Raw genomic sequence first — 23,399 nt, forward strand, 5'->3', positions numbered from 1 at the left:
AGCCGGGAGAAATGTCGGAGCCTATCGTTGCAGCGTATATGTTTCGCATGTTCACATAAAACAAAATAAACCACCCGAGACTGGTAGGATTTGATGCAGCTCCATGTTTCGCTCTGATGTGGTGGAAACCACTGCATTAACCAACAGATGAGCAAGTTTTCTTGTTCATCCGACTTCTCCTTCAGTAATTCTTGATGCAGCACCGCCTCAGGCGAGGAGCGGAATACGTTATTAAAAGGTTTCGGTCTGTTTCACTAAAGTGCGAAAGTGTGAAAGCAAACTCGGGCCGACTGAAACTTGCAACCCCCAATGGTATTGAGTCTTTCCAATTTTACTCCTTACACTTGTACACACAAATGCATCATAAGTGTTACATTCTCAAAACAGCCGTGTCAGATGAGTTGTGATACATGTGCGGGGAATTCTCATAGATGATCATTTATTTTGTTGTTACCAGAGTCTTTGTTCACTGCTCTTCAAACAGCAAGACTGATTTCAACACGTGCACATGATGTCATCATGTACAGGCTTCACAAGAACGCCAAAACTAAGCGGGAATTCCAATTCCTTGCTTAACCCTCAATCTCGAAAATTTGGGGTTAGGGAAATTTTCCGAGACCACCCAGAATGCATTGCGTGTTTTCACATAACAAAGATGGCGCCGAAAGCAGCGAAACGAGTACGCTACGAATGAAGTATTTTCTTTGTTAATAGAGATATAAAAATGATGAAAACCATTGTATTATCTTAGTTTAGGCCCATATTATGGATTACTGACGTCATTGTTGCGTAACATAATATTTTTATTTTACAATCTTTTGTCAATAGTCGGCCGGTGCGGACAAGCGATCGTTTGCTTTGGTTTACTTTTCAATAAGCCGTGGTGTGTGGTAACTGTCAGCTGAATATGTCTGTGGTTGTGGTATTTGTATGAGTATCATCTTATAACTAACTGAAAACCTAATAACTTGACTGACAAACGGATCGTAATAAATAATCGTGACGTAAATGTGTTCTTGGAGTTGACAAACTGGACGCAGCGTTCACGTTATTCTGCCCCCTACAGTCTGAAGACGTAACTGCGTTTAAGGGGTGTCCCATTTCTAAGTGACAAAATAACCCTCAACCCCTTGGTTTTGAGGGCCAGTTAAGATTAAGGGTTGAGCTTGAGGGTTAAGATAGGAATTGGAATTGGCCCTAACTCAAATAATCTGACACTGGAGAAGAAAAACAATAGATTTTAAAACACAAAATGAGCTGAAGCACACGCAACATCAGGCACTAACAGAGTGAAAGTGAAGGGAATGAACTAATGAAAGCACTGGGGAGCTCAGAGACTTAAATACACCAGGGAGGGCAGGGCTAATCAAGCACAGGTGAGACTAATAAGACACAGGTGAATCACATTAGAGCAGAGCGGCCGATCAGGAGGAAAGACAGGACAGACAAGAAAACCAGCACCAACACCACCACCACAACAAGTCTAAGCAGAATATTGTCCAACGGAAATCGCCTGTAAAAACCCAGGGGTCATGAAAACAAGATGTAACAACACAGAGAAGGAGAAAGTCAACTGTGAAGCAAACATGGAGGAAGAAAGAGAACCTTGCCAACAACATCAGAAGAGAATTCAGAGAAGCGAGGCATTCCCCGACGTGCTGTGTTGTTAATAATGAAGAAACACTTCCTAAAACACCAGGTTCTACTTTTATGCTTTGGTTCCTGGAGTCCATTTCAGATCCTGCACTTGAATCTGTACTTCTGGTTTGATCTGTTTTTTTTTTTTGTTTTTTTTTTACATATGTTATCTGCAGCTTTACTTCAATAAATAAATGTCAGTAATATTATAACCTCGAAAAAGAAAACAGCCAAAATGAGGCAAACCAACAACCAAGAAAGGCAAAAGTATCTCTGTCAGACAGTGTAAACCCAAGAGTCGGTTAATACGTCCACATGCGCTCGCTCTATTCCTTCACTCGGCGCGTGCATCACATGAATTGTTCTATCACTCATTCTGTTAAATACTAAAAGCCTCTCTGCAACGAAACCCCGGTGACCCATATCAACACCACCATCATCATTTTGGGCCAATCTATTCCATTTGTTCCACTCAACTGAATCTCTTTGAGTCTGTCTCGTACAGGAAGATTAACATTTCGTTGCACTCTATAGTAGTAGCGAGTCCAGTTCATCTTCTTATTACCGCAACTTCTACTGCACAAGCTCTTCAATTTAATAGCTGTGTTTTTCTTTTGTCCGATGACCGTTAAGTAAATTCCACCTTTAAAAACAAAAAATAAAGATGCCATTTAGGCCTCAATGACATCTGTAACAGTTTGAAAAAGTGACTATGCAATATTTCATTGTGAGTATTTTAAATGTTCATTTTGAAAATCACAAAATCTATTCTGTTCTGTTGGTGCAGGTGAATACAGTGAATTGTCAATATGGAAACAGCATTTTTTGGGAGATCTGGAATGTTTTTGTGTAGATGTATAAACTACTTTCGGAAAATGACAATGTCACACAGAGACAGTTTGGCAGTGGATTGCCAACGACTGCAAATGTAAAGTAACTAGTCAGCCTGAATAGACGCTAGACCTTATCGGAAAGTAGTTCGGGATTTTGCCAGAAAGTCGCTAGATTTGTCACGAGTCTCCTATGTTCCCCCAGGTTTTGTTGTCCCTAAGGTTTCTACCCTTTTTCCCTGTTACAAGGGTTTTTTTCCCTGGTAGTTTTTCCTTACCCTGGTCGAAGGTCTAAGGACAGAGGATGTTGCCAACCCTGTGAAGTCCCGTGAGACAAACTATGTTTTGTAAACTGTGGGCTATACAAATAAAGATTGATTGATTTTGTTAATTCTGTCTCCATTTCTGTGATTATATATCCATCCATTATCTATCTAAGGCACCACAGAGCCACAGGGGGTGCTGTGCCTATCTCAGCTGACATAGGGCAATAGGCGGGGGTCACACCCTGTACAGTTTGCCAGTCCATCGCAGGGCCAAATATAGAGACAAACAACCATTCACTCACACTCTCACACCTACGGTCAATTTAGAGTGACCAATTTACCTAATCCCCAAATCTGCATGTTTTTGGAAAAATGAGAACCCGGAGAAAACCCATGCACACATGGGGAGAACATGCAAACTCCTTGCAGAAAGGCCCTTGTTCAAACCCAGGAACCGGGGTCTTCTTGCTGCAAAGGCGAGAGCGCTAACCAGTACACCAACAGTGGGACCTTGGAGAGCTAGTTTGGCAGTGTATTGCCGACTGCAAAGATGAAAAGTAACTTAAGTCAGCCTGAAAAGACGCTTGACATTACAAGATTGCGTCTTTGTCCTCAGCGAATTCAGACAAGGGAGTGACAAGATTTCTGCCCGCAGTAAACACGGCTAAATGAAGCTAACTCTTGTGGCAGTACTGGCGATTTCCTTCTTTCTGTGATTATATACATTATTGTAATATGTATAATGTCTTCTTCGTCTCCGTTTTTGGTGTACCAGCGTTACAGCACCACTTACAGGCCTGGCATATGTACTACAGCATTTTGAGTCGTTTTTTGGGGGGAAAAACGTTTAATTTAGTGTGAAAATCGTATGCTCCATTCCAGGTTTTTATTATGTTCTACATGATCCACATTGTCACTGTTACTATGATCATTGTCACAGTTAATTAGTTAGAGTTAATTAAAGATATAAAAGGTCTCTCGCACAACATACATACAATATATACAATTTATAAATAAAAGAGAAGGAAAGATAAAAATAAAATACAATTACGCGAGTTCTAGTCTCCACACTTTGCTCCTGACCAAACTAAACTCGGGTTAATAGACCTTTTTTTTTTCCTTTCCCTGAAGCACATAAGACAATAGATGCAATTTCTTACAATGACAAACCAGGTCACAAACAATTACACACTTACAAACATTTAACTAGCGCCGCACCATGTTTGTAGTTAAAGAAACAATCTCATGCCATCTTTATAGGCCACATTAAGTCTCTTCTTTTTCCATTAGCGCACCACAGATGGGCCGGTATATAGCGGCTTTAAATAAAGCTACGTCACAGCAACAGAGCACATGCTAACTTTACTAACAAGCATATAAACCTGAACATACAGAGGGTAAAAAAAACCCCCAAAACTTCAAACATCATCTTCTGAGAGAAACTGGAAAGTCAGAGGTCTTGCATTTTTGCCCTGCAGGACGTAAGGAAGGGATAGAAAGTGTCTCTGTGGCATCAAACCAAACGTCTCCAAACACTTTTCCTCTCATTTGCCAAGTTGCCCGCAGCATTCAGAGCAACCACAGTGAGGCTTGCGAGTCTTTAAAGGGGCGGTCGCTAGCATCGCCAGAGAGCATGCAGAGGCAGCTTTCTCCAGGACGGTGGGGAATTATGCCCACGATGCACCTGCTTTGAACCAGATCTCTAAGAAATAAGCGGATCAGCATTCACACAGCTGGAGGGGGGACACTTCTGGAATCACCTCCTTAATGTGTGTGTGTGTGTGTGTGTGTGTTTTTAACACGCAAGAGACTGAGTGGCAGCATGAGATTGTCTTTAAAGATCTAGAGAGTGTTATATTACAACAGCTCAGGCTGTAATTCCTACTGTATAGACTGTTGTTAATGTTAATTAGGTCAAATTGTCAATTTGTTAATTATATAAAGGCAGCCCAATGTGTTTTAATAAGATGAGACTGCATTTTATTATGGAGCAGGAATTTACATCCTACTGTCTGCCACCAGGTTTTTGCTACAAAGCCATATTTATGACAACAGGGTTTGTCCCTCATTGAACAGTTTGCAATGAATCTTAGGCCTAGTTCCAGCCCTTGAACCCTTGGCATTGAACTGTTGGCCTTAAACCCTTGGCCTAGTTCCATCCCTTCAACCCTTCAACCCTTCAACCCTTCAACCCTTGAAACCTTGAACCTTTGAACCCTTGGCCTAGTTCTAACCCTTCAACCCTTGAACCTTTGAACCCTTGAACCATTGGCCTTGAACCCTTGGCCTAGTTCCAACCCTTCAACCCTTGTAACCTTTGAACCCTTGAACCATTGGCCTTGGCCTAGTAACCTTTCAACCCTTGATACCCTGAACCTTTGAATCCTTGGCCTAGTTCCAACTCTTCAACCCTCGAACCCTTGGCCTAGTTCCAACCCTTCAACCCTCGTAACCTTTGAACCCTTTGAGCCATTGGCCTTGGCCTAGTAATCTTAGAACCCTTGGCCTAGTTCCAACTCTTCAACCCTTGAACCCTTGGCCTAGTTCCAACTCTTCAACCCTTGGCCTAGTTCCAACCCCCCAACCCTTGAAACCTTGAAACATTGAACCCTTGGCCTAGTTCCAACCCCCCAACCCTTGAAACCTTGAAACATTGAACCCTTGGCCTAGTTCCAACCCCCCAACCCTTGAAACCTTGAAACATTGAACCCTTGGCCTAGTTCCAACCCTTCAACCCTTGAAACCTTGAACGTAGGTTCTGGTAAAACATCTTTTTCCTTAATGAAAACAGAGCAATCCATTGTCAAAAACTTGCAGAGTAAACAGGCGTCAGTATAACCAGAACTGTAAAGCCACGTTGGCCAATCAGGAGTGAGATAGACAAAACTAACTTTTATGGATAAACAAGGACAACAATCTAAAAACCTGTTTGATAACAAAAGTGATGTCAAAAATTAGTGGCAGTGTTACTTTAAAAGCCCAAATTTACATTAACAGAGAGGTTTAAAATCGAAACCCTGAGCAAAAAACATGAGTTTTCGAAAAAGAAATGTGTGTTTTCAGAGAAAACCTGCCTGTGTGTGGACAGGGCCTCAGTTTTCCTTTATTTTAACACAATTCCACTGACCTTCCTGTCACTTCAGATCCTGCTCTCCATGCAATCAGCTCATTGTCCTCACCTGACGTCCCCTCCCCCCTCCTTCTCCTCACCTGCTGCTGAAAAATATGTGTCGTTTCCTAGCTCTGCAGTTGAGTTCAGTCTGTTTTCAAACATTTTGACCTTGCTTGAAACTCGAAGACAAAGAAAATTAAACCACACAGCTGTACTTAAATGCTAACAGATGCTTTTAATCCAATTATTCTCACCAAAGGGCAGTGGATTTAACTTCAGTTACTTTAACTGCCATTTTAAGTGTTCAGGGCCATAAAAAATGTCAAAATGTGTTCATTGTTTGATGAATTCCATGAAGGTTTGATTAAATATTCTCCAAATTCTTTCACTCGTGAATTGAAATCACATGTTCATGCATTTTCACATAACTATTGATCTTTTTCACATATTGATCCAAACTTAAGAGCACACACAAATGGGCTAAGTTGTGTGATAATAATCCCACAAACACACGCACAATAAAAATCAGAGCAAATATGTGTGTGTGCGTGTGTGTGTTATGAGCTCAGGTGTCTCTCAGCTCATAAATGTACAAACACAATATGTTTGTAGTTTGGGGAATTCATTAAACGGAACAATTTAAAAGGGCTGGATACGTTCACACATGTTTGTTTATCAAATAACTGCTGTTTTATTATGGATTTTCTTTATTATTATTATTTGATTTGACAATATAAAAAAAAATAAAGGGCTTCAATTTTGATATCTTTGATTTGTACAAGTGTAAAACAGAATACAGAGACCATCAGTTGCCTTTGAGGCTCAATTTGGCCTCAATTTTTAATGTTGAAATACTTTTTCTTTATTATCTTTAACTAAATTTTAAAGAGGCAAACACATAAAGACGGGAAAGTGAGGGTCCGTGCGTAGCTCCAAACGACCATGTGAGGGCATCAACATATGCTGCCATATTCACGAGTCATGTGACTCGTATGTAAGAGCCTGGGAGTTGTTGTTTTTAAGAGTGAGTCAACAGATGTTGTTACACAGGTGAAAATGATATCGATTCAAATGGCGCAACGTGTTCATTCTCGGTATTAAACACATGTCTCGCTCACGTTATTGCACTCTAACGACGCCCTGTGCGAATAGGAGGCTTTTTCTAATTATGTTAATGTTCAACATGAGCGATTGAAGTAAAATGAGATCATCGAAGAAACACAATTTTGTTTTTTTTTTCACATTCAAAAGGAGCAACATGACAGTTCATGTAAATGAGGCCCCGGCGTTGATGACATCAGCAGCTCGTCCGCTCACTCTCTGCCCGTCGCCCGACAACAAAAGCTCCGCGGCCTCGCGTCGCATCACGCGAACGCAAATAACGCGTAAAATGCTGCAAGTTTCCAAACGCGACGCGAGTTTAAATCCATTTTATCCAATAAAGCGTATTCCTCGGTCATTAATCTCTTTTGTTTGGCACCTTTTTTTCTCTTCAAAAGCCAATCTGTCACACGTGTGCAATGAATCCAGAGATGGATGCGCCTGAGGAGGATTCCGCTCTGAGCCTTTTCTCGCTCAGGGATGAAGGCGCGCGTTTGTCAGCGGCTTTTTGAAGGAGCTTTAAAAGACGGGGACGGAGAACACATCTGTGGGAATCTGATTTGATTTACATTTTCAAATGTGGTTTCAGTCTGATTTCTGGATTAAATGTGGACTGTCAATCTGGACAAGGTCACATCATGTCACCTCGACCTACCTTCCTTCCTTCCTTCCTTCCTTCTACACCTGTCCTGCATTTGCTTCATTAGCTCTGACCTGTGGTGTGTGTCTCCGCCCATCTTTGCACCTGCAGCCCATGAAGTCGTTTGTATTTTAATGCTCACTCTCGATATGCATGTTTTCCACATTACCCTGGTGTTTTAGAGCCTCAGAAACAGAGATGTTTTTTTTTGAAAAAAAAAAAAAAAAAAAAAAATGCTGCTGGCTCTGTGTTTGTTTGAAAACTTGGGGGCTGAATTTTCGTCGAGATGGGCAAAATCTGAAAAAAAACAACTTTAAAATGCAGATTCACTTCCTGACTGGTCCTTTTCTGGTCCAAACCTTAGTTATCAGCAATGATAAGATAAGCTGAGATAAGAACAGTATGGCCATTTGGATCAATCATATGTGTGCAGAGCTTTATTATCTAATATGACATGATCTGATTTGCATATGACAATACTGGCTGAAGGGTAAATGTTGTGTGTCTGAAATATTTACATGAGAGAAGCTCAAAGTAGCAACTCTGCATCCACTTTTTGGTGTCCACTTATGTCATTTTTTACATATATGTATGTATATGTGTGTATATATATATATATATACACACATATATATATAAACATATATATAAACATAAATATATATATATATGTATATGCTGGTGAAGCAAAACCAAACAAAAACGTGTGATTGAGGCCATCAAATCCTCAGAATATGTCTGTCTTAAAGGCGCCATATGTGAAGAATGTGGCCAAAAACGGTTACTACATTCAAATTCAAAATACTGAGGTCTTTTAGGTTTCGTTTTGTGACGTAACTGGCAACCCGTGGTTGCTCGACAGCTGAGACTCTACTGACTGCAATGATTGGTAGACGGCGGTAGGTGGCGCCACACGCCAAAACATGATTTAAAAACATAAACATGATTTGCAGACTGCAAAATATTTTTTTTTAATGCAAATATTTTTGGCTGTACTGTTGTTGTTGGTGAGTTCAGTTTGTTATATGAACATTATTCCTGAGTCTCTGTGACATATTAGGAGGATTTTACGGCCAGTTGTTTTAGATTTATTACATAATGCACCTTTAAGTCACATTATTATTTTTTTCTTCATATTTATTTATCAAACCCTGCTTTATTTTGAAATTCTCACCACATTCTCTCATTGCCGACGCCCTCACTTCCAGTTCTTGCTCAGGTCACGCCCCCCCCCCCCACCAGTGATTGACAGACGCACCCTAAGGACTCACACCTGCTGCTCGTGAACTCACCTCCTAAGTTGTATATAAGCCCAGTTCAGAGTCCACTTTAAAGCCAGCTTGTATTTTCAGCGTTAGCTCACGTTGTTTTGTGTTTAAACCGCAGCTCTGCAGCCTTTGCCCTTTAGCCGCGTGTGTCTCATGTCCTGCATCTGTCCGTCATTATTATACTGACTGTTATAAATCGAGTGAGAAGTGGGTTCGGTTTTCAAACAGAGCTCCTTTTGAAGTGGCTTTTGTTCTTTTATTCTTCTATTCTTGCTTCCTGGTTGGCTTCAGAAGGGACGCAAAACCAGTGGGACCAAATTTAGTTCTAGTTTTTTTGTGGTAAACATGTCTTAATTATTGGGGAGGGAAAAAAAAGTTTCTTATCACATTTCAAAGTTGTACCAAAGTCTTTTTTTTTTTTTTTGTCAAATATAAGATGTAAACAATCATCAGGGAGCAATGCAGGGTGAAAATATAAATGAAAGTTCCGTTTCATCTTCCCTTCCGCTCTGCTCTGTCGCATTTCTTGTCATTCTATATCGCCATTTCTTTGAGTTAAGTGAGGGACACGACTTTTCTGAACAAAGCTTTTGTCCAGAGCTGCTAAATATAGGAAGGATTCTGTCATTTGAACATTATGTTGTGTTCAAATGATAATTGGCATCTATGGATTTGTCTCTCTTTGCTTCTTCTTCTTCTTCTTCCCAAAATCACAATGTTAACTAACAAGCTGAGTAATCTGATCTTAATCTTATTTTAATCTTACTTTGTTTGTTTTTGGGATTCATTCTCGAGACAACATATTCGTTCATTGATTCTGTTTTGAAACGGTTTCTCAAATATAATTTAAACTAACTAACTGGACAAACTTTGGTTTAGTGTGCTGGATTCAGGAGGTTGTGTTCATGGTCATTAAAGGTGCATTATGTAATAAATCTAAGAGCAACTGGCCATAAAATCCTCCTAATGTATCACAGAGACTCAGGAATAATGTTCATATAACAAACTGAACTCACCAACAACAACAGTACAGCCAAAATATTTGCATTAAAAAAAATATTTTGCAGACTGCAAATCATGTTTATGTTTTGAAATCATGTGGCCAATCATTGCAGTCAGTAGAGTCTCAGCTGCCGAGCAACCACGGGTTGCCAGTTACGTCAGAAAACAAAACCAAAAAGACCTTGGTATTTTGAATTTGAATGTAGTAACTGTTTTTTGGCCACATTCTTACATATGGCACCTTTAATTTAAATAAAAACAAATGACCTTTGTTCTGCTCCTTTTTCAAACATGCACTGTGTATGTGTATTTAATTTGCATTGTCTGAATTATGGTTTTAGTTGAAGAAATCAATAAATTAACTCATTTATTATGAATTCGTCTGTCTGACTGTGGCAGATTTTTTTTTCTTTTTACAAAATTTTCCCGAGATGTAGGTCACGGCCCAAGGGAGAAATGATTACATGTTGGTGGTGATCCAGAATTTTCTTTCTTAAAAATCAATCAGTTACCTCGAAAGATAGGGGAGTGATTGATGCTGCGGAAAGACTGAGCGACCTTGGCAGAGGTCTGTGCTCTCCGTGTACTTTCTAAATCAGTCAGGATGTATGTATATGTAGATCTGTCGCTGTAATATTGCCGTGACTCTACTTCTCATATTTGAATGTTTATTTTTGCCTATTTCGTACACCGTTTTTGGCGAGTAACATTTTGTTGTGACTCCTCCAGCCTCCCGGCTATGTCCCTGATAAATATATAAGCCAGTTTATATTTGCAGCGAGAGCGCACGGATTCCTTTTTCCCTCCATAGATTACAATTTGAATCCTTGCTGTCATTCAGTGACACAAGTAATTTGTATGGCTCTATACGGCGCAAAACAAATTGTTTGACACCGGATGACAGTTGCATTTTCAGGTTTGTAATGCTGTGTGCTTCTAATATAAATTGTTGGAAAAACAAATCATCAGAGCATAAAATAAATATGACATGTTTTTTCGCTATAACACCTGCTGTCGTCTCGGAGCTTTGTAGACCGCTCCCCCCCAATGGGGATAGATTTGATTGACAGCAGACACTGGCGGCAATGATCCGCCGCACAGGAACCCGTGGCAAAACATGCTGCTCGCAGCACATTCTCTCTCAACAGAAACGCTTTAAAGCGGCGCCGACAAAAGACGTGGATCCCGAGCACTGATTGACATTCCACCTATTTGGAACTTTGACATTGAAATGAAGTCGAGCCTTCCAGTCTCCGCTTTGTTCTTCATCTCTCTTTGACTTGGTGATGCATCGCACACCAAGTCTGTGTTTGCCCACGCGTCTTAATAAAACCCACTGGAGAAAAAAAAAGAAAAAAAACTAATAAAAGAATATCTGAATACAAGACACCAGATATGGAGTACATGATCTTTTTTTTTTTTTCTAGAGATGTGTAATTCAACCTGTCGCATAGTCGTTTTCATACGTCTATAAATGTCTGTCTACCTCTTAATTGCACAACTATCCAACAAGTTGCTTGACAGGCAGGTGACTTAGTTGGATAAGAAATAAAAGACATATAATTGTAGGAAAGTGAACATGTGTGTTATGTGTTTGCTGACCTGGAAATGGAATATCCATCCATCCATTATCTACCGATTTATCCTCCACCGGAGGGTCGCGGGGGGTGCTGTGCCTATCTCAGCTGACATAGGGCGATAGGCGGGGTCACACCCTGGACAATTCGGAAATGGAATTGGAACTGTCACAAAATGGAAGTTGGAAACTTAACTTTGATCACCTCTTGAACTCCATTAAATTCTTGTTTTGATTTCAAGGTTGAGAGTGTCTCACTCTAGGGGCGGTTAATTGGCTGAAAATGAATATACTTGCAGACTTAAATTAGAACTAGAAAAGCACTCAGAGAGCGCAGACCTCCGTCAAGGCAGCTCAGTGCCTACAAAATACACCCTGCCGGTGAGCCTGGGTCAGACAGCGAGTGTTGTAACCAGTGATGGCGTCACTTGTTCCCAGTCCCATTGTGGACATTTCCTGAACATTTTCATCCGAATCCGTCCATGACTTTCCGAGTACTGTGCTAACAAACTCCGGCGAAAACATACCTCTTTCGTGGAGGTAAATAGCCTTTTATGTGTACTTGACAATGGCTGGTGAAGTGGTTTGCTCTCTTGCATATCCAGCAATAAGACCTGGGTTCAAGCCCTGGTTGGAACAAGGGCCTTTCTGCATGGAGTTTGCAAGTTTTTGCATGTTCTCCCCACGTGTGCGTGGGGTTTTCTTCAGGTTCTCCGGCTTCCTTGCGCAGTCCAAAAACATACAAAATGGTTGTTTGTCTCTATGTGGCCCTGCGATGGACCTGCAAACTGTCCAGGGTGTACTGCTTGAGGATAAAGCGGTAGAAAATGAATGGATGGGTATGCAGAGGCAGGCCCACGGTTGGTGTAGTGGCCTTTGCAGCAAGGAGATCCGGGTTCCCTGGGTTCGAGCCCCGGTTGGAACAAGGGCTTTTCTGCAAGGAGTTTGCATGTTCTCCCTGTGTGTGCGTGGGGTTTTCTTCAAGTTCTCCGGCTTCCTCTCACAGTTCAAAAACATGCAATATGGGGAAAGGGTAACTTGGACTGTATGTGTGAGATTGAGATTGAAATTGAGTTGAGATTAGCAAAGCACCCCCCGCGGCCCTAGAGGGTAAAGTGGTAGGAGATGGATTGATGGATGGCATGCAGCGTGGTTAGGGGTAGTGGTCAGCACTCTTACCTTACCAGCAAGAAGACAAGGGTTCGGCCTCATTTGTAACAAGGCCTTTCTGCATGGAGTTTGCATTATCTCAATGCATGGGTTTTCTCTGGGTTCTCTTGCTTCCTCCTACAGTCCAAACACATGCAAAATGGTTGTTTGTCTCTATGTGGCCCTGCAATGGACCTGCAAACTGTCCAGGGTGTACTGCTTGAGGATAAAGTGGTAGAAAACGAATGGATGGAATGCAGAGGCAGGCCCATTGTTGGTGTAGTGGCCTTTGCAGCAAGGAGATCCGGGTTCCCTGGGTTTGAGCCCCGGTTGGAACAAGGGCCTTTCTGCAAGGAGTTTGCATGTTCTCCGTGTGTTTGCGTGGGGTTTTCTCCAGGTTCTCCGGCTTCCTCTCGCAGTCCAAAAACATGCAATAATGGGGATTAGGTAAATTGGACTGTAGGTGTGAGAGTGAATGGTTGTTTGTCTCTATATGTGACCCTGAGTCAAAATGGCCAACTGTCCAGGGTGTACCCTGTCTATCGCCCTATGTTAGTTGAGATTGGCTCAGCACCCTCCGCGACCCTGGAGGGTAAAGCGGTAGCTGGATGGATGGTATGCAGAGGATACTTGGGGATAGTAGTCAGCACTCCTGTCCTCCTGAAGACCTGGGTTCGGCCGTAGTTGGATCAAGGCCTTTCTGCATGGATTTTGCATTATCTCCATGCATGGGTTTTCTCTGTGTTCTCTCGCTTCCTCCCACAGTCCAAACATCTGCAAAATGGTTGTTTGTCTCAATATGTGGCCCTTCGACAAACTGGCGAAACTATCCAGGGTGTGACCCCACCTATCGCCCTATGTCAGCTGAGATTGGCGCAGCACCCAAAGTGGTTAAGTTACAATCAATACTTTAATTGCACACATCCCCACATGTTATAGTAACCACATTCTGAGCTCTAAAGTTCTATTTTTAAAATATATACGCCTCGAAGCAGAAACCACTGATAAACTCGGTGCCTCCCGAGACGGACGGCAAGTGCGGTTGTGAAGCCGCGTGTCATCTATCCACTGGCCTTTCAGGAATCTACGTGCATGTCATTTCAACAGGACAAAAACTTCATATCGCAGCCCCTCGCCCATCAATCATCATGTCTGGCAGACACAGACAGAACCACCAAGAAAAAAGCTCCCTGGTGCAAATCTTCAATAAAGAGCAACTGTCACAGCGAGTCTTCGCAGCAGGATCCATTACATTAAAGAGCTCCACACAACTTATCATTGCCATCAGATTCCGGAATGCCATCCTCTTCTTAAATATATATTGTTTTTTAATTTTTGCCTTAAAGCAGAAATAAGATGGTGATCAACGCTATAAAAAATATGAAGTGCAGACCTTTTGGATAGTTAGGGGAAAAAAAAAAGAAGACATAAGGATGGTGGGAGCTTGTGTGGAAAACGGTGAGAAATAAACTGCCGCTTCTGTGTGTTCCACACATGTTTCATTGCACCATCTGCTGCCTAATGCCTTCTTTCTATCTATAATTTTTATCAATCTCTGTGAAGTTAAGCGTGAGGCCTTCCTGAGTTTGTATTCCCGTGGTTACTTGTATCCGTGATGGATCTAACCGTTGCTCTACGGCGAAAAAAAAAAGAAAAAATGAAGCACTCAGTTAGATCCACCCTGAGACTGATGGTTACGTGGCTGACAAGAACGAATGGGAAGCCCGGCGAGACCATTTTGTCATATGAAAACAGCACCAAGGTCTGTGCAGGATTCCTATATAAATGAAAAATGGCTTCTTACCAAAATATAGATTTTCAATTATGACAAAACAAGACATTTAATAAGTTTGATAATGAGTCAATTACTCGCAATGTTCAATCAATGCAAGTTTTTAAACATTTTTAATCCTCGAAATTAAATTTTTTTGGACCATCTTTAGCGTTGTTTGCTAATTTGTGCTTCCACTTATCAGCCAAGTGTGAACAACTTTTTACAGAAAGCATGCTGTTGTTGTTGGATTTTTATACTTTAGAAGGGATGGTGGTATAAATAAGAAATGTATTGTACTGTTGTTCACACACAGCATAAATGTGCCCAGCCATGAAATAAAACCCAGAGCACGTCTCCCGAGGGGCATTCTGAGTTATTTACAGATTCTGAAAGTGTGATTTCTAAGCTTTCCAACAAAGTCCAACACATGGAGGATGATGTGGTCATTTGAATAATACTGTAAGCACTCCTCAGACTGGTTTAGGGAGAATTTTAGCCTCAAATATTTACACCTTCTCTGAGCCAAGTGACGGTATCATCACATTTACGTACATAGTCCAACCTCCTCCCGGTCTAAGCTGTCAGTGACATCTTTGCAGTAATTTGAAAACAATGGTTATCAACAGCAGGTCCAGGGACCTCTCTATGAAGAGGTCTGACGGAGGTTCCCGGAGAAGAATAACATGAAATATGAATATAAAATCTCATTAAAAATGAAAAAAAAGAAAGGTAAAATACTTAAAGGCGCCATATGTAAGAAAAAGAGGTCTTTTGGTTTCGTTTTTCTCCGGCATTGAAGCTCTGACGTAACTGGCATCCCGTGGTTGCTCGGCCGCTGAGACTCTACTGACTGCAATGATTGGTAGACGGCGGTAGGTGGCGCCACATGCCAAAACATAATTTCAAAACATAAACATGGTTTGCGGTCCGCAAAAAAAGTTTTTTTAATGCAAATATTTTTTCAGTACTGTTGTTGTTGATGGTGAGTTCAGTTTGTTATATGAACATTATTCCTGAGTCTCTGTGACATATTAGGAGGATTTTATGACCAGTTGCTTTAGATTTATTACATAATGCGGGGCCGTTTCTAGCTGTTTGTATGCGAGATACTATTTGGGGGCCCCTATTTTTTCAAACTCGAGGTAGAGATTCCTAACTTTTTCTGATTACCCCACAAACACTTGCATGCTTTGCAAATATATGCATAATGAATGCATCCAATACATGCAAATAAAGACAGGTACTTTTAAATCTCAAAAATAGAATAAAATATGAGTCTGAACTTGCAGCTGCATAGTCCGCATATAGCAAGAAACGGCACCTTTAAGAGTACTTAAAAATACTTACACAGATATATATATATGGGTAGTTTATTTCATTTCGGCCAATAAACACTTAAACAAGTAATCTTACTATGTCATTTCTTTTCATCTTTATAATCTCTAACCAAACAATGTACCCTTATCATATCAAGCAATGAGAGGCACTCCTGAAATGTGGGCCGTGGTACAGTCCAGTGAATATTTGAACAGCTTCCAACAACAGCAGCTATGTTGGCCGGGAGCCAGACAAACCCACGGCACCGTTCGAGCCCCGGCTGGTGGAACAATACATGAGTACGGGCTCAAAGGAACACAGAGACTGAATGATTTGACGCTAACGATACGTCTCCAATAGGGTGCGAGCGGCAACCGATCGACACAGCGATCTGTGAAATCCACACCGCAAACGCTTACCGTGGACCTCCTTGTCATTTCGGAACCACCGGATGTTGGCGGCCGGTTTGCTGCCTGATGTGGTGCACGTCAGCGTGATCACGTCCCCCTCCATGGCCGGCTTGGTGAATCCTGTGATCTCCGGCCGTGCTGGCACTCCTGTGGAGCATGGAATGGCAATAACAAACAAACAAGACGGTGAATCTACATATTTATGCACGGGAATTGAGAAATTACCAAGTGACTGACACATCCTGTGCGTGTGTGTGTGTGTGTGTGTGTGTGTGTTCCCCTGACGATGAGTAGAGATTCCCCTGATTGACAGAATTCACTTTCACAAAGCCGTGCCTTCTTATCTCAGTGACATGAAACGATAAACATATGCTTTTTTTTTTTTTTTTTTCCGTTCAGAGGTGAGAGAAAAACTAATTGAAAGACAATCAACAGAATCCCAAACAAAACAGGAAGGCTACAGAGATGACGATGACTTAAAATGATTCAGTCTGTGGTTTATAGAAGCTGTAGTGAGTGACTTATAAATAGATATGGAGTTCACACAACGCTGATTAAGCCCCACACTGGATATATGTGTCGAGATCTTGTATCGTGTGACAGATTAGTTTTTACGTCAAGACAGATGGAGGAGAACGGCAACATTGCTCAAAGCTAGACGACTGCAAACAGGTCGGAGTTAAGAATTGGAAACACAAAAGAAAAGTTTCAGAATGAAGTGAATTCTACTGCTCAATATCCCCAGTCTTTCAGGAGTTTGAAGTGATCTTGTCCCCCTCTGCCATCCCCGGTTTGAGAGCTTTGCTTGACAGCGCTCAGAGTTTTCTTACTATGGATGAAACATAAAGAAATGTACCTTGTATCTGTGCAGAAGCCCAAACAGAGGCACAAAAACAACAAAAACCACCAAAGGTTATGCACTACAGATATTTTTTAAGTGTTTTAAGATAATGCTGCTCTGAGCCGGCTCACAGTGCGCACGGAGCGTCCACAGAGGCGGAGCTGATCACCGCCGACGACGTCGCTGCCAAACTATAAATACGTTATATCTTAACACACACGGCACATCTTTAGACTCTAAATGGCCAATTTCTTGCCTCAAATTATCTTAAAACTGCGTTCCGTGACAAAGAAAAGTGAGAAACGGCCACTGTTTCAACAACAACAGTATTTCTCTCTCTTTCTCTCTCGGACGCCATTGCTCACTGTAGCCAGAAGCACAACAACCCTCCGCAGCGACCCCTACTGATCGGGCGGGAAATTGCAACTTGTATCCGTCACCACGACGCAGAAGTATGAAGGTTCGAGTGGTCAGAGAAGTATAATGTGGCCTTTAAAGTTTACCATATTGTCTTATTACAGTTAATCGGGCAGTGGGTTCCTCGATGAATGTCATTATACAGAAACCTAAGTCTAATTAAATGTACTACAACAGTTGGCGCGTAAGAAATGTATAAAATGATGCCAGAAAAACACATAGTAACACTACTAGCTTACGCGTAATCTGTTATACTAAAGTAGAATACAAATGTTGTTTTTCTACAAACTAACAATTGCCTAGCAACCAAAAGGCAACAGCCCTACTGTATGATTCAAACGTGCAGGTATTCCACGCTGTCAGAATGTGACGAATTAGCCACCAGTAATTGGCCTGTGGAGACTGGGCCAAAATGGACCTACTCACCCAGAACAGTGAGAAAGGCCCTGGTGGTCTTGACAGGCATGGTGAAGAGCGAGCAGGTGTACTGGCCCTCATCTGACAGGCTGACGTCACCGATTCTGATAGTGAGCTCCTGCCACGAGGCTCGCACCAGCTCGATTCTGTGGTCTCTCAGAGCTGCGGAAAAAAGAGAAGGCGGGGGGAAGCGAAGGGAGGGTTTACAAAGAATCAAACAGAGCTCTGCACAGAAATAGGACAAGGAATTCATTAATGGGTAAATTTAAGTGTTGTTGGCAGTTTATTTTGCAGCCAGGGCCACAGTGTAATCCAGATGACCTTTACCAGAACAAGGCCAAATACACTGTACTTTCGTTTACTTCAGCTTGTTGTCAAACGCAGCAAACGCACATCTGAGGCCAATGGTGTGAAGCCTTTTTCCCCTTAAATTTGCATTCCACGCTGACAGTCTTATTTACAGTCAGTGAGAATACAGAAGGTATCAGGCAGGTGCGCCGGAGCGTGGCAGCACAAAAAGCTTAACGTCCGAGATTACAATATTTATTAAGGTACATTTCACATCGCAGGCATTGATTTAAATTCACTAACAGTTTTAAGCAAAAATGGCTGAGCCTGTGACATCTCTCACTTTGAACATTGATACCAAAACCATAGCGATGTAGTAAGAATAATAACAATAACATGTTTTATTCATTGGGAACCCTTTAAAACACCCAAGGTCTCCTTGGAAGACAGAGCTAACAATATAGATTAGAGCAATGTATTACACAATTTAACAATGTATAATGCACAAAAGAGATGTGCAAGATTTCAGAATGATGTTTTCACAATTTTATCATTTGAGGCAAATTGTATTGTAAAAGTATGACAATAAAGTTGATGTTTTATAGCCACGCAGCACACTTTACTGTATATTGAACCTTGATTATATTTGCTAGACGTTGATTTGTCGAAGCGTTTAACGCTGGGATATTGATTCCAGCAGCGCGATTGCAATAGTTGGCTTACAAACGCCAAAGAACCGTCGTGAACAGAGCTGAGTTATGGAAATAATCAAAAATAAAGAGCACTTTTAAGAGCACTTTGTGACAAACGATATGCAGATACTGACTGTGCGGTTTCTAGTATTTGCTATAGCTTTTCTGCATGAGCTCAGGTTTAATTTTGCATTTTGAGAGGCTTATTTTGTTGCTCAGTTAGTATATTGTTAGTATTCCACAAAAGATAGCATTTGTAATTCGTCTCATGTTGTTACCTTGCCTTTTTTGCATGTCATTCAGCCATAATCTTATGCTTGTAATGTTTAAACCAGAGGTGTGAAGCTAACCCTAACCCCAACCCTAACCCTAACCCCGATGCTAATGGGGATCCTAACTAAACTAAACCAAACAACTGTACGTTAAACTAAACTAAACCCAGGTTCACGGCCCTCAGTCATGAAACAAAAGCTGCTACAGCTTCACTACAAATTAACCACCATTACTCATTGAGTTCCAGAATACAATTATAATTAGAATTTCTGATTGCTCATTCAGATGTGACGCTCCCTCACAAGTCTGGAAAAAAAAAAAAAAAAAATCATGCAGGCTGAAAAAAGCTCGTCTTGCACCTGTCAGCTCTTATACCATTTTAAATTCAGAATCACCTTTTTCTCACAAGCAGACGATCAAAGAGGTGCTGGGGAGTAAAGTCTTCATCGAGTAAATTACACTTTCTGAATATAGTCCCTTTAGGCCTGGCCTACTCTCTCCCTGGACACTCTTTCATATCAGGTAATTTGAACTGTATTGGATCGTACCACCAAGGCAAAAAAGAAAAAAAAATGCAGCCGAAGTGGGGGCGCATATGAGTATTTAATTAACTCGCTCAATGTAAAGTGCTGTCCAATCAGATAAAGGGGACATCTCTAAGAAAAGCGTTAATCACTGGCTCTATTCCCATTTGATTTTGAAGATAAACACACACCGCTGACATGTGATACACAATTAAATTAGATTTGCTGAAATGGTTATTAGATTTACACAGACGGAGGTCATTATCAGAAATGCTGTTTCTTCGGCTTCAATTACACCGTAACATTTGATCATTATCGTATAATAACACACATGCTAAAAAGGAGGGTGGAAAAAAAAATAAAGATTGGCTCTAAAGATATTGATGGCCCCAAGAAGTTTCTTATTTGAGACTCTCTCTCTTTTTTTTTTTTTTAATCCAAGAATAAAGTGTTGCGTAAATAAAACAAAAACCATTACATTTTAATAACAAGCTGTGCCAGCTTATTATGTGCTATGGGGCTTAATACAAACATTCGATAGTCCTCCCGTAGCAAGGCACATCCTGAAACAAAGCTGTGTGATGTTCTTTGTAGTTAAGCATCCTCACTACAGAGTCTGCAAATGCCCAGAGGCTCAGGCAGAAAAACTGCAAACGCTTTGGTGGATGGATGCGTTGGGAGAGGTGATGAGGTCTAAGCAAACACTGTACAGGAACTCACAAGATATTAAAGTGCGGGGCTGAGAGGATTAAAGCTTTGGACAAGATGATACACTGTACTTCCTCTGGCCCACATTCCTCTATCTCTGCAGACGGACAAAGGACGGGAAGAAGAAGAAGAAGGCTTCTCTTCTTCTTCTTAACCCGCGATTCCTCCAAGCACAAACACCTCTGAGATTCTGTTAAATGCCGTGACTGTTTACTAAAAAAAGGAATCTTCTAAAGCCTTATCCGCATGGAAACAGAAATTTCTATATAAAATCTTTTTCTTTTTGGTTCGTTCTTAAAGTTTTCCATAAACACTGCATTGTTTCAGGAAATGGCTCCATACCAATGAAATCCCCCCAAAACCACTGCACTGTACTTGCTGTAGTATTATATTCTATAAGCCTGTAAGAGGTCTATAAAACAAAATATGTGTTTTTAGGGCTCAATAAACGCCAGTTTCATGTGGATTAAAAAGCCCATATGATACAAAACCTTTGCAGATTGTAGGGACCCTAACTATAAAAGTGACATCTCTCTCAGATAACGTAATATTTACACCTAACCATGGTGGTTATAAATAGTGAATTATGTGTAGTTACAGTATTTGTTGTTGAGCCAACAGCTGAGATCAGTTTAAAGTTATTTATATAACATATAAAGGACCAGGGTGTTAGAATTTGTGATGTCACCCCTTCCTTCCGCACATGCTTCAGTAAAAAAGCACGTCCTGTCGTTTTATTCAAACTAAATTTATACAGGTAATCTCATTGGGAAACCAGATGGGACCTGTTATTTGCATGCAGACTTAATACAGTGCATTCCGTCAAAGTGCTGGTTAAAAGCAATTTAATCAATCAACCTGATTCAAGTTCAATTAAATGGTGTCGAAAGCTGACTGCAGTTGCTGAAATGCCAAGGTAACAGCAACAGCGCTTTCGTGACAATAAACAATTGCATTATTGGCATGAAGATGAAAAGATGTATAATTAATATTCTGATTCACATTGTTAACAAATATTGTAAAGGGAATGGGCCCGAAAACAGAGCCTTGTTGCACACCTTTGGTGATATTTAGGTAGCTGGATGAAAGTCTACTGAGATGTACCCATCGATAACAACTGGAAGTGATCATTTAAAGCGGACCTAGACCGGAAGTTCCAATTAACGCTGTTTTTTAGTGTGTATCTGCGTCATTACCTTGTTTAAGAAGCCCTGAAGGTTCTAAACAAACAGTTCAGCCACTGCTGAGAACGTTGTGTTTTCAGCAAGATCTCTGAAAAAACCTGGTCCGATTACGTAAACAGCGGTTCTCCTGAACAGCAGATCCTCCTGCTCCGGGCACTAGTCCGGGCACATCCGGTTGCGTACATTGAACCGCAGAAGAAGAATAACGTCCGTTGTGGAGGTGTTTCACGAGCAACAGTGTCTTCTGACTCTGGGTCTGACTCCGGGTCAAAGTCATAAAAGGGACTGCGGCGGGGAGTCGTGAAGAAGCTATTTTTAAACACTGTTAAAACAATGATTTGATAATGAGTAGCAGTGCATCCACCGTTCCAGAGGGGGAGCTGTCCTTCTGAGAGCTAGTGTGCTGAATATGTCACTTTCGGGTACTGGCCAATCACAACACACTCTGTCTTCTGGGTGAGAGAGTTAAGTCTGAAATATCGCTGCTGGAAAACAGCGTCAGAAAAGAGGATTTCCATCGGCTCGTTTACAGCAACTAGGAGGTTTTTGACCATAAAAACAAGTTAATGTATGTAGGTAGACCTCCATAACTAACATATATGTGCAACAGGACCACTATGTGAGCTTTAAAAACCAGCTAACAGCCGGATACAAAAAGTCTACGGGTTTGTTCACTGATAAGTCAAGTTCATGTGGGCAGTTCTTTATTTTCTCTGTAACAGTCTGTGAATCGCGTTCCCATGTCAGAGAGCACAGATAAGGCAGTGGTTCAGGACTGGCCACCAACTCAGAAAAGGTAACTTCTTTCTAAAACACCAAAATGCCAGTCGGTATGGTGGTGGTGGGCTGCCACTTAACACCCATGTTGTCAGAGTCTGTCAGAGATAGTTGCAGAAACTCTTCTTTTTTTCTCTTTGCTGCAAAGTTGTGCAAGAGTCTATTGAAACTAACTGAAGACGGCTGCTGTTCACTGAAAATGCCAACTTCAAAATGCCTTTTAACACCGTCTGATTCTCAATTGATGCAGAGTATCACTCTAATTACCAAACGGTGGCCAAATACAATACAGTGCACTGATAAGTTCAAGTGACATTTTAAGTATCTGCGCCACATTTTATCTGCCGAATAATTTCCTATTAGTATCAGAAACGCCGCTAAATCTAAATGTCAGTAACTGAAATAATGATTCCAATGTTTTTTTGAAAGTACAGTCTGAGAAACGACTCCCAGTTACACAAAAGAACAACCTGAATGATGTTGTTTTGGTAGACAGCCAGTTGCGCTAGAAAGTGTGTGGGTCAATGACATATTGATGGAATGAGATGTACAAAGGTTTGAATAACCCAAAGACAAGTGTTATCTATTACTCAAACAGCACATGGCCAGAAAACCATACTACTAGAATCCAATTCAAGCCAGAGGCCCAGAGTGTTGGGCAGATCCGTCACAATCAGACCCAAATGCCAGTGGCTGACAAAGCTTTTTTCCAGGTGCTTTAGGAAATCAATGTGATGAAAAGGTTCATTTCCCCTAAACCCTAGATGGGTCCTGCGCTGTTCATTCTGCTTAGGAGGAAGCATAAATCTGCACAGTGACCTTGTGCATGCTACAGCCTTGCAGCATGGCAGCTTAATGTGCAGTACATCTCGTGTGATGGAGGCCTTACCAAGGCTGTCTCAAATCAGTAAAACTGACACCCAGTTCCCCCTCAGGGCATGGGATACTGTTGCTACAGACCTTTGATGCAAAGTACTGTTTGCTTTGTTGCCCCCCCTCCCCACCCCACCCCACCCCCGTCAGTCTTTTGCTCTACTGACCATGTCAGTGCAAGACCAAGTCGAGGTCTCCGGAGAAAACTCTTGTTTGTGAGAGAGTCAGTTTTAACAACCTGGGTCAATTTTGCTGAAAGTTATCCGCATGCACCATGTCCACCAAGTGTGTAGTTTCTTATATAAAAAACAAAAAAATGTAC

At 41.3% G+C, this 23,399-nt stretch overlaps 1 protein-coding gene across 1 annotated transcript in view; it reads right to left on the reverse strand.

The window, feature by feature from the left end:
• Window positions 1–23,399, reverse strand: part of cadm2b (cell adhesion molecule 2b) — a gene marked incomplete at both ends in the record, with an annotated part of 236,648 nt that overhangs the window by 16,602 nt on the left and 196,647 nt on the right. Inside the window, 2 exons of the mRNA XM_083886195.1 lie at window positions 16,093–16,230; window positions 17,768–17,920. Coding sequence (XP_083742321.1) covers window positions 16,093–16,230; window positions 17,768–17,920 — 291 coding nt within the window. The remainder of the gene's footprint in view (window positions 1–16,092; window positions 16,231–17,767; window positions 17,921–23,399) is intronic.

This window comes from Microchirus variegatus, assembly GCF_963457635.1.
Source record: "Microchirus variegatus genome assembly, chromosome: 3".
In the NCBI taxonomy this organism is placed as follows: domain Eukaryota; kingdom Metazoa; phylum Chordata; class Actinopteri; order Pleuronectiformes; family Soleidae; genus Microchirus; species Microchirus variegatus.